The sequence below is a fragment of the Macaca thibetana genome, chromosome 5, assembly GCF_024542745.1.
Source record: "Macaca thibetana thibetana isolate TM-01 chromosome 5, ASM2454274v1, whole genome shotgun sequence".
Classification (NCBI taxonomy): Eukaryota; Metazoa; Chordata; class Mammalia; order Primates; family Cercopithecidae; genus Macaca; species Macaca thibetana.
Genome location: NC_065582.1, coordinates 146,875,774 through 146,887,879, shown reverse-complemented (window position 1 = coordinate 146,887,879; position 12,106 = coordinate 146,875,774). Strand labels below are relative to the sequence as shown.

Genomic DNA, 12,106 nt, shown 5'->3' with positions numbered 1-12,106 from the left:
AATTACAAGTGTGTTTCAAAAAAAATTCATAAATATGTGAATACCTATGATAGGTTTCATGCATATGATTATTTAATGAGTATTTATTAACTACCTGTCATGTGCCAAGTCTTAAGGTCTCTCTGAGAAATACAGTGTGAAATGAGAGACATAATCTCTGCTATCATTGTAATGTTGGTAATCACCAGTATAAGTCAAGGAGCTATAAGTGAAAGACCAAAGTCTTCAAACCAGGTTCACCGTCCTTCCTCTTATAAAATATTTTTTCTCTTTTGTAAATTAGATAAATAATATATACTTCACAGGGCTATCAAGATGCAAAAGATGATCACCAATCCAACTGCCTCTTCAAAACTGCTAGGGAAGTCTACGCTACACAACCACTGTTACAAATCTTCACCATTCTAACCGAAGTCTAAATACTCCCACTGAGCAACTTCATCTTGAACAGAAGGGAGAGTAGTAATGGAAGCCTTGAGTGAAAACTCTTCTAATTTTCCATACCTAATTTTCTAACCTCCTCTAACTTGTATTATTTTGTCCTGTCATAGGCTAAGATGTCGTTCTTTCCACTCTGCTTCCTTAGGAATGCTGCTCCCTCATACCTATATTCCCTTTCCCTTATCTGAAATCTGTCTTCAAATAGCACCTTAAAAAAAAAAAAAAAAAAAAAAAAAAGATGGAGTTTCGCTCTTTTTGCCCAGGTTGGAGTGCAATGGCGCGATCTCGGCTCACTGCAACTTCCGCCTCCCAGGTTCAAGTGATTCTCATGCCTCAGCCTCCTGAGTAGCTGGGATTACAGGCACGCACCACCACACCTGGCTAATTTTTGTATCTTTAGTAGAGATGGGGTTTCACTATGTTGGCCAGGCTGGTCTTGAACTCCTGACCGCAGGTGATCCGCCCACTTCAGCCTCCCAAAGTGTTGGGATTACAGGTGTGAGCCACTGCACCCGACCTCAGCTAGCACCTTTTCAAGGTATTTAAACATTCAAAATTATTTAGCCAAAAACAGCAGCAGAAGATTCTTCTTCAAGCTTACTCCCTCCCTTTCCATCATCTTATTTTTCTCTGTTACTTTTCTTTTGAGGCTCAAACTCTGATTTTAGCTCAGTTTTTTTGTTTTTGTCTTATTTTGAGACACAGTCTCATTCTGTTGCCCAGGACAGAGTGAAGTGCCGTGATCTCAGCGCACTGTAACCTCTGCTTCCTGGGCTCATTCTTCCACTTCAGCCTCCCACATAGCTGGGACCACAGGCACATGCCCTGGTGTCCTGCTAACTTCTGTATTTTTGTAGAGATGGGGTTTTGCCAATATTGCCTAGGCTCGTTTTGAACTCCTGGACTCAAGTGATCCACCCACCTCTGCCTCCCAAAATGCTGGGATTACCACACCCAGTCTTCTCCTTTATTTTTATTAAGACGGAGTCTCGCTCTGTCACCCAGGCTGGAGTGCAATAACGTGATCTCGGGTCACTGCAACCTCCACCTCCTAGGTTCAAGTGATTCTCCAGCCTCAGCCTCCTGAGTAGCTGGGATTACAGTTGCATGCCACCACATCAGGCTAATTTTTGTATTTTTAGTAGAGACGGGGTTTTCACCATGTTGGTCAGGCTGGTCTCAAAGTCCTGACCTTGTGATCTGCCTGCCTCGGCCTCCCAAAGTGCTGGGATTATAGGCATGAGCCACCATGCCTGGCCCTCCTTTGCTTTTTATGTAAGGTTGGTGCTGTCTGCACTGATTGTCCCCACTGGTGCTGTCAATTTATCTCCTAAGCAGAGTTTAGAAGGGTGACAAGGCTATGTATCCCTTTAATATGCTCAAGCCTCAGTGTAGCCAAGTGGTACCTAGTGGCTTTCTGTCGAGCTGGGTCAGTAAAAAACAGACTCAGCAGTCTTCTCTGCCTAAGTAACACTGATCACCTCTGTGTACCATGATGTAGATGTTGGAAAGACTGTCCTATGCCTTCTGAATCCATGGCAATCTGGCTTTGTCCTTGCTACTCCACAGAAGCTGTTCTGGTCATTGTGAATTTTTCCCATTTCCTAATCCAGTCGATGATTCTTAGTATTTAATCAACTTCTGGATACCATCTGACTCCTCCTTAGCCCCACTTTGGTTTCTGTGATAAAACTCTTTCCCAATTTTCTGCTTTTGACTATGTCTGCTTAAAACTTAAAAAAAAATTTAAGTCCATTATCTTCTGCCAGCCGCTTAATTGCTAATTTCCCTCAGGATTCAGTCCTCAACCCTTTCTTTTTTAAAATTTTACTTTTACCTGGGTTCCAGCCATCATTACAATGACTACTTCATTTTCATCTACTACCTATAAACCATTAACTAACTGTAGCACACATATGTCAAGGTATATGGACATATGTATGGGGGGGAAATGGATTATATTTAGAATGATTTTATATTAACCCCAATCCTTTCTTTCAAAATTCTTAGGCCAGGCACGGTGATTCATGCCTGAAATTCCAGCAATTTGGGAGGCCGAGGTGGGCAGATTGCTTGAGCACAGGAGCTCGAGACCCGCCTGGCCAACATGGTGAAACCCCATCTCTACTAAAAATACAAAAAAGTAGCCTAGCATGGTGGTGCACACCTGTAGAACCAGCTACTCGGGAGGCTGAGGCAGGAAAATTGCTTGAACCCAGGAGGCAGAGGTGACGGTGAGCCAAGATCACGCCACTGTACACTCCAGCTCAGGTGACAGAGCAAGATTCCTTCTCAAAAAAAAAAAAAAAAAAAAAAGAAAAAGAGAAAGAGAAAGAAAAAGAAAGAAAAAGGAGAAGAGAAGAGACGAGACGAGACTTAGGTATGGTGGCTCATGCCTGAAATACCAGCACTTTAGGAGGCCAAGGTGGGCAGATCGCTTGTGCCCAGGAGCTCGAGACCAGCCTGGGCAACATGGCAAAACTGCTTCTCTACAAAAGAACTTTTAAAAAATTAGCCGAGCATGGTGATGCACATCTATAGTTCCACCTACTCAGGAAGCTGAGGTCTGAGATTGCTTGAGCCTACACAACAGTGAGCAAGGATCGTGCCACTGCACTTCAGTCGGGGCGACAGAGTGAGACCCCATATCCAAAAAAGGAAAGAGAGAAAAAAAAAGAAAATCTTAACAAAAAAGGGCTGGGTTTGGTGGCTCATGCCTATAATCCCAGTACTCTTGGAGGCAAGGTGGGTGGATCGTTTGGGTCCAGGAATTTGAGACCAGCCTGGATGGCGTGGCAAAACCCCGTCTCTACCAAAACCAAACCAAAACAAACAAAAACAAAAAAAGCACGTTCACAAAATTAGCCAGTTGTGGTGGCATGGGTTATGGTCCCATCTACTCTGGAGGCTGAGGGAGAAGCATCACCTGAGCCCAAGAGGTCAAGGCTGCAGTGAACTATGATCATGCCACTCTACCCCAGCCTGGGTGACACAGCAAGACCTTGTCTCAAAAACAAAGAAAGAAAAAGAAGTCAATTTTGATTTTTTTATATGTTGAGAGATGAGAGATAGGGGTCTAGTTCCATTCTTCTGCTAGTCAGTTTTCCAAGCACAATATTGTAGAGACTATCCCTTCCCCCCTTGTATGTTCTTGACACTTCTGTTGGAAATGAGCTGGCCAAAAAAGCACGAACATGTATCTGGGTTCTCAATTCTGTTCCTTTAGATGTGTCTAGTTTTTATGCCAGTATCATGTTGATTTGGTTACTGTAGTTTTGTAGCATATTTTAAAGTCAGGTAGTGTGATCGCTCCAGCTTTTGTTCTTTTTCCTCATATTGCTTGGCTATTTGAGTCTTTTGTGGTTCCATGTAAAAGTTAGGATTGTTTTTTCTATTTCCGTGAAGAATGTCATTTGTATTTTGATAGAAATTGCATTTAGTCTGTAAATTACTTTGAGTAGTACTGTCATTTTAAACAAGATTAATTTTGGCCAGGCATGGTGGCTCATGCCTGTAATCCCAGCACTTTGGGAGGCCAAGGCGGGCAGATCACCTGAGGTCAGGAGTTTGAGACCAGCCCGACCAACATGGAGAAACCGTGTCTCTACTAAAAATACAAAATTAGGCAGGTGTGGTGGCGCATGCCTGTTAATACCGGCTACTCGGAAGGCTGATGCAGGAGAATTGCTTGAGCACAGGAGGTGGAGGCTGCAGTGAGCCGAGATCACGCCATTGCACTCTAGTCTGGGCAACAAGAGCCAAATGCCGTCTCAAAAAAGAAAAAAAAAAAAGAAAAATTAAAAAAAAAATCTTCCATTTCATGAGCATGGAATATCTTTCCATTTTTTGTGTGTTGTCTTTAATTTCTTCCATCAGCGTTTTAAAGTATTCCTTGTAATAGATCTTTCACTTATTTGGTTAAGTTGATTATTAGGTATTTAATATTCTTTGTAGCTATTGTAAATAAGATTGCTTTCTTGATTTTTCAGATTGTTTGCTGTTGGCATATGTAAATGCTACTGAGTTGTGTATGTTGATTTTGTATACTGAATTCATTTATCTGTTCTAACAGTTTTTCGGTGGAGTCTTTAGCTTCTTCTGTGATAATGTCATCTGCGAACAAGGCTAATTTGACTTCTTTCTTGCTAAATTTGGATGGCCTTTTTTTCTCTTGACTAATTGCTCTGGCCAGGACTTCCAGTAATTCGTTGAACAAAGGTGGCAGAAGTGGCTTCCATATCTTATTCCAGATATCAGATGAAAGCCTTTCAATTTACCCCATTCAGCACAATGTTCAGTGTGGGTGTGTCACATATGGCCTTTATTATTTTGAGGTATGTTCCCTCTATACCTATTTTGTTGAGGGTATTTATCATAAAGTAATGTTGAATTTTATTGAATGTTTTTTAAGTACCTATTAAAATGACTATACGGTTTTTATTCTTGGTTCTATTCATATGAATCATGTTTATTGATATATGATTTATGAACCATCCCTGCATCCCTGGGATGAATTCCATTTTATCATGATGAATGATATTTTTAATGTGTTACTGAAATCAGGTTGCTAGTATTTTTGAGGATTTTTGCATTTACGTTCATCAGTGATATGCCCCTATCCCTCACCCTCTAAAAAAATAAATCAAAATGGATTAAGACCTAGTGGATGAAACTACTAGCAGAAAATGCTAGGATAATGCTTAAAGACGCTGATCTGAGCCAAGTTTGTTTGTGTTAACATCCCAAAAGTACAGGCAACCAAAGCAAAAATAGAAAAATACGATTACATTAAGCTAAAATGGTTCTGCACAGCTAAGGGAGCAATAAAAAAAGCGAAGAGACAACCCACAGAATGAGAAAATATTTGCAAATTATCCATCTGTCAACAGATTAATAACCAGAACATAGAAGGAGTTCAAACAACTCAACTGCAAAATAACAAAACAAAACAAAAAAACACAAGACAGACAAAAAAATCAAAACCACACACAAAAATTCCAATTTAAAAGTGGGAAAAGAGGCCAGGTGCGGTGGCTCACGCCTGTAATCCCAGCACTTAGGGAGGCTGAGGCAGGCAGATTATGAGGTCAAGAGATTGAGACTACCCTGGCCAACATGGTGAAACCCAGTCTCTACTAAAAAACAAAAATCAGCTGGGCATGGTGGCGTGCGCCTGTAGTCCTAGCTACTTGGGAGCCTGAGGCAGGAGAACTGCTTGATCCTGGGAGGCGAAGATTGCAGTGAGCTGAGATGGCGCCACTGCACTCCAGCTGGCGACAAAGCAAGACTCCAGCAAAAAAGAAAAAAAAAAAAAAAAAAAAAAAAAGGCTTTTTATCAACAAGACAGGGAATAACAGATGCCGGCGAGGATGTGGAGAAAAGTGAACCCTTGTACACTGTTGTTGGAAATGTAAATTAGCATAGCCACTAAGGAAAACTGTATGGAGGTTCCTCAAAAAACTAAAACTAGATCTACCATATGATCTAGCAATTCCACTACCGGGTATATATTTTTTAAAAAGGAAATTAACATATTGAAGAGATATCTGCACTCCTATGTTTATTGTGTCACTATTCACAATAGCCAATATGGAATCAACCTAAGTGCACATCAACGAATGAAGAAAGAAAATGTGGTATATATGTACAATGAAAAATTATTCAGCCATAAAAAAAGAACGAAATCCTGCCATTTGTAGCAATGCGTATGGAAATGGAGCTCATTACGTTAAATAAAACAAGCCAAGAACAAAAAAACAAATATTGCATATTCTCAGTCATATGTGGGAGCCAAAAATGTGAATCTCATGATGACACAGTAGACTGGTAGTTAAAAGAAGCTGGGAAGGGTGAGAAAGGGGGAAGGAAGAGAGGTTAATTAATATAGAACGACTAGTGTTTTAGAGATTGGGAGAGTGACTGTAGTTTAATAGCTAGAAGATAATTTGAATGTTTCTAGCATAAAGATGAATATTTACGGTGATGTATATCACCAATACACTCATTTGATCTTCACAAACTGTATAAATGTATTAAATTATCAGACATAGCTGAAATACATGTACATTTATTATGTTATGGGATGACATGTGTTTCTCCCAAATTAATATTAATTCTAATCCCTGGTATCTCAGAATGTGACTGTATTTAGAGACAGGGCCTTTGAAAAGATAATCAAGGTAAAATAAAACTGAATGGGTGGGGCCTAATCCAATAGGACTATTGTTCTTATAAAAGATTAGGACATAGACATGCTGGGTGCACAGAGAAAAGACCAGGAGAGGACACAGTGCAAAGGAAGCCATCTGCAAATGAAGGTGAGAGGCTTCAGGAAAAAAATTAAAAATTGCTGATACCTTGGATCTCAGCCTTACACCTCCAGAACTGTGAGAAAATAAATTCCTTTTGTTCAGGCTAGGCACTTTGGGGTATTTTGTTATGAAAGCCCTAGCAAATGACAATCAGCATTTCAATACAGCCACATCAGTGATTCACCTAAGGTGAAACAAACAGTGAAGCTTGGGCACTGGAACTAATCTCTGAATTCTAAGTTGTTTGGAAAAAGAACCAACAAGTGCTGCACAGTAACTCAATATGGAATGATATATAGCTTATCTACTGGAAAAATGATTGGTGCAAGAGAAAAGCATTACCAGAAGTTTGAAAAGTCTGAAATCATGAGAATATGTAATAAAAAATCAATAGCTCTTAACTAACGTCTATGATGCCAGGCTGCTTACCTTTATATACGATCTCAAATTAACATAATCATCCACCACGATTTTATGCCCACATTAAAGTTGAAAATAAATGAAATTCAAAGACTTTATCCAAAGCCACAAAGTAGACTTATGTTTTGAAACCAAATTTGTCTAAAGATAATCCTGTCCTCTTTCCAATGTATCATTCTGTTCTCACACATTAAATGAACAGTGGTATAGTATGTACTACAGAATATTGTAGGGCCATTAAAATGCTTAAGCAAACTGAGAGGTTGGTCAACAGCCACACAGATCTAAAATATTCCTTTTTCTATCTTACTCTTTGTTCTAAGTTTTCTTTAATGAGAACGCGTAAGCTAAAAATAAACACAAGAACTCTTTAAAAACAGAAAGCATTAAATAAAGTCAAAGATCATAAAATGAGAAGGCTTTCCCTTCAACTGGAATGATGTACACCCCTGTGATTAAAAAGAGACATACGGAGGTTTTTAGGTATCTTTAGGAGCCCAGAATTTAAATTAACAACAATTGTAGTTTCAGATTATTATCTGTTTTTGAGTGAATATACTTCTTGGCTTACCTTATGGCTTCTGAATCAATGTGCACAGGTGCGATTCTTTCCAACAGAAATTTGACCATCTCTAGAAAAGGATTTGTTGGTTGCTTAGGATTTGCAAGTTTCCGGGCTATTTCTCTCTATAGAAGAAAAAGAGTTTTACCAAAAATGTGATTTGCTTTCATATTTTTGAAAAGAAAAATGACTGTAGGCCAAAAGAAGGAACTGAAATATTCAAAACCAGCATAAGTGGTTAAGAATTGTCTGCTCTAGACCCTGACTAAAAATTTTACACTCACCGAGCAATGACTGCAAAATCTGGACAGCAGAGAAAAGAAGTGTATGATGTGGTTTCTGAGTGAACACAGCCTTGCCTCACAATTCTTTGATGAAAATTATTGGCTAATATAGGAACCTTTTTTTTGAGACGGAGTCTAACTCTGTCACCAGGCTACAGTGCAGTGGCACGATCTCGGCTCACTGCAACCTCCACCTTCTGGGTTCAAACGATTCTCCTGCCCCAGGCTCCAGAGTAGCTGGGACTACAGGCACAGGCCACCATGCCCAGCTAATTTTTGTATTTTTGTAGAGATGGGGTTTCACCATGTTGGCCAGGCTGGTCTCGAACTCCTGACCTCAAATGATCCACCTGCCTCGGCCTCCCAAAGTGCTGGGAATACAGGTGTGAGCCACCACGCCTGGCCTATTGCAACCATTTTAATACTCTAATTTAGAATAAAAATAATTTGTACTTTTATGGGTATGCTTTATTGGTTTTAATTATTTCATAATTTGACAGAATACTGTGTTTTGTTTCAGTTAATTTTTTTTTTTTTCCTTTTTGGAGCCAGAGTCTTGCTCTGTCAGTCACTCAGGCTGGAATGCAATGGCGCAATCTTGGTTCACTGCAACCTCTGCCTCCCAGATTGAAACAACTCTCCTGCCTCAGCCTCCATAGTAGTTGGGATTAAAGGTATGCGCCACTACGCCCGGCTAATTTTGTATTTTTAGTAGACACGTGGTTTCGTCATGTTGGCCAGGCTGGTCTCGAACTCCCAGCCTCAGGTGATCCACCCACCTCGGCCTCCCCAAGTGCTGGGATTACAGGTGTGAGCCACTCGCGCCTGGCCTGAATATGTATTTTTTAAAAAACAAATTAACTGGCCAGGCGCGGGTGGCTCACGCTGGCAATCCCAGCACTTGGGGAGGCCGAGGTGGGTGGATCAACCTGAGGTCGGGAGTTTGAGATCACCCTGACCAACATGGAGAAACCCCGTCTCTATTAAAAATACAAAATTAGCCGGGCTTGGTGGCGCATGCCTGTAATCCTAGCTACCTGGGAGGCTGAGGCAGGAGAATTGCTTGAAACTGGGAGGCAGAGGCTGCGGTGAGCCAAGATCGTGCCATTGCACTACGGCCTGGGCAACGAGCAAAACTCCGTCTCAAAAGAAACAAAAACAAAAACATATTCATACATATATAAATACTTGCAAAATTTTTCAGTTCTGGAAGAACCTAGATGGAGGATAAATGAGAACCCTGCACACCCCTACAATTTTTTTTATAAGTTAGACATATAATTATGGAAGGCTAATAGATGACCCCAATAATAGAAGTAACTCTCAGCCAGGCGCACTGGCTCACGCATGTAATCAAAACACTTTGGGAGGCCAAGGCAGGTGGATTGCCTGAGCTCAAGAGTTTGAGACCAGTCTGGGAAACACGGCAAAATCCTGTTTCTAACAAAAAGTACAAAAAATTAGCCAGGCGTGATGGTGCATGCCTGTGGTCCCAGCTACTCAGGAGGCTGAGGTGGAGGGCGGAATCACTCGAGCCTGGTAGGCGGAAGTTGCAGTGACCACCTGAGATTGCACAGCTGCACAGATCCTCTCTCAAAAAAAGAAAACAAACAAAAAAGTAACTATCCATTTAAGCTCAAAGATTATGGTATTAGGCCAGGCGCAGTGGCTCATGCCTGTAATCCCAACACTTTGGGAGGCCGAGGTGGACCTCATTTGAGGTCAGGAGTTGAGACCAGCCTGACCAAGATGGTGAAACCCCATCTCTACTAAAAATATTAAAAAATCAGTCAGGCGTGGTGATACATGCCTGTAGCCCCAGCTACTCAGGAGACTGAGGCAGCACAATTGCTTGAACTCAGGAGGTGGAGGCTGCAGTGAGCCAAGATCACGCCACTGCACTCCAGCCCGAGCAACAGAGTGAGACTCTGTGTCAAAAAAAAAAAAAAAAAAAAAAAAAAAAAAAAAGCAAAGATTATGGTATTAGATCAAAAGTTCCTACCAAGAAAGACATTCTTGCTGGAAGTTTCTGAAGATGAGGACTTAGTAATTATAGAGACTGACTCCTCCAAAGACAGAGTTAAATTTATAATGTGCTGGACCCTTGGGAAAGATATTTAAGAACAAGGCTTTTAATCATAAAAATGCACAAATAGGTATCTTAGCTGAGGAGATAATGAACATTAAATATGCATTCTAAACTACAAAGCAATAACAAATTATATCATTCTATTTATAAGATTTTCTCATAAAAATATATTTTAGTGAAATGTTCAGAACAAAGGGAGAAAAGATTTCTATTAAACTCAGTTATACCTTGATATGAATTACAAAGGTTACATTAAATTCGATATCATAGATATTTGTTAATAGTCTAAGTCCAAAGGACTGAGATTCTGAAGGAAATTTCTTAGTCATTAGCAGATGTCTAACTCATTGTAACAAGCTGTAATTAGCTGAGCAATATTTCAGCATTAGAGAAAAGAAAAATATTCAGTGCTTAATCCCTTACATACTTTCCTTTAAACTACAGGTTCACATTTTACATCTGAATTTAAATACTATACTGTCTTTAGAAATCTTATGGGAGAAAATATTCCTAAAAGGGGATTATTTTCCCCTCTAGTACAAAGTTAAGTTGCTTTAACCTAAGAAAAATATGTTACAGATTATCTAACAATATGACTACTGGAAAACTGCTAGGCCAACTGTATTACCAGTGCCTTAGAAAAGGTCACTAATAAGTGAAAAAAGTAGGCATTAGAAAAGACAATTATGATATGTAAACATAGAATTTTTAAAGTGCTGAGGGAAAAAGAAGAATGCACAATCATTTAAATACAGTAACAGAAATACACCTACATATATAAACACTAATACTAGATAAACAGCATTTAAAGTAACATTTTTGTATTCTCACATAACAATCTTACACTGAGGTAATCACTCATAACAATATCTTTTAGGAAAGGACAGTTGGCAGAAAGTTTCAAAACAAAACCAAATAGTTGTCCGTATGCATGACAATGTTTTGGAAATTTCTGATAAAATCTACAGTAGCAATGTATATTACTCCTACTAGTATATATTTATTAATTGCATACATTGTTTAAGTACTCTTAAGAAATATCAAAAAGATTAAGCTCCATTTTCAATATGCTTATAATTTATCAATCCAATTTTTAAAATAAAATATTGAGAGAGCTTAAAAAACACTGTGTCCATATATTACCCCTTTCCTCTTTGTACATCTTTTCCTTTTGACAATTAGAAAAAAAATTGTTTTAGGTTGGTCACGTGGTTCATGCCTGTAATCCCAGCACTTTGGGAGGCCAAAACAGGCAGATGGCCTGAGGTCAGGAGTTCGAGACAGCCTGGCCAACATGGTGAAGCCCCATCTCTACTAAAAATACAAAAAAATTAGCCGGGCGTGGTGGCGGGTGCCTATAATCCCAGCTACTCAAGAGGCTGAGGCAGGAAAATTGCTTGAACCTGGGAGGCAGAGGTTGCAGTGAGCTGATATCACACCACTGCACTCCAGCCTGGGCAACATGAGTGAGACTGTCCCCCCCCCAAAAAAAAAAAAAAAAAGGCAACTTCCAAAGTTTTAACTTTCATATTACAGTGAGATGTGCATTATACTCATTGAATTATAAAAAGATAGGTGGCGGGCGCCTGTAGTCCCAGCTACTCGGGAGGCTGAGGCAGGAGAATGGCGTGAACCTGGGAGGCGGAGCTTGCAGTGAGCCGAGATCGGGCCACTGCACTCTAGCCTGGGCGACAGAGCGAGACTCCATCTCAAAAAAAAAAAAAAAAAAAAAAAAAAAACAGATATAACTAAACAGAAACAGGGCTGAGGCAGGAGGATCACCTGAGCTCAGCAGTATGAGACCAACCTGGGCAACATAGTGAGATCTCTTCTCTTAAAAAAAAAAAAAAAATCAAAACATTAGTTGGGCATGGTGGCACACATCTGTAGTCCCAACTACTTTGGAGGCTGAGGTAGGAGGATCACTTGAGCGCAGGAGGTCAAGGCTGTAATGAGCTATGATCACAACACTGCACTCCACAGACTGGGCAACACAGTG

At 40.1% G+C, this 12,106-nt stretch overlaps 2 protein-coding genes across 2 annotated transcripts in view; both read right to left on the bottom strand.

Moving 5' to 3' along the window:
• Nucleotides 1–12,106, bottom strand: part of SMIM14 (small integral membrane protein 14) — a 720,432-nt gene that overhangs the window by 344,028 nt on the left and 364,298 nt on the right. The gene's annotated exons all lie outside the window — the stretch shown is intronic.
• The window catches only part of PDS5A (PDS5 cohesin associated factor A), a 171,758-nt gene that overhangs the window by 68,261 nt on the left and 91,391 nt on the right, over nucleotides 1–12,106 (bottom strand). The window contains exon 17 of the mRNA XM_050790334.1: nucleotides 7,744–7,859. Coding sequence (XP_050646291.1) covers nucleotides 7,744–7,859 — 116 coding nt within the window. The remainder of the gene's footprint in view (nucleotides 1–7,743; nucleotides 7,860–12,106) is intronic.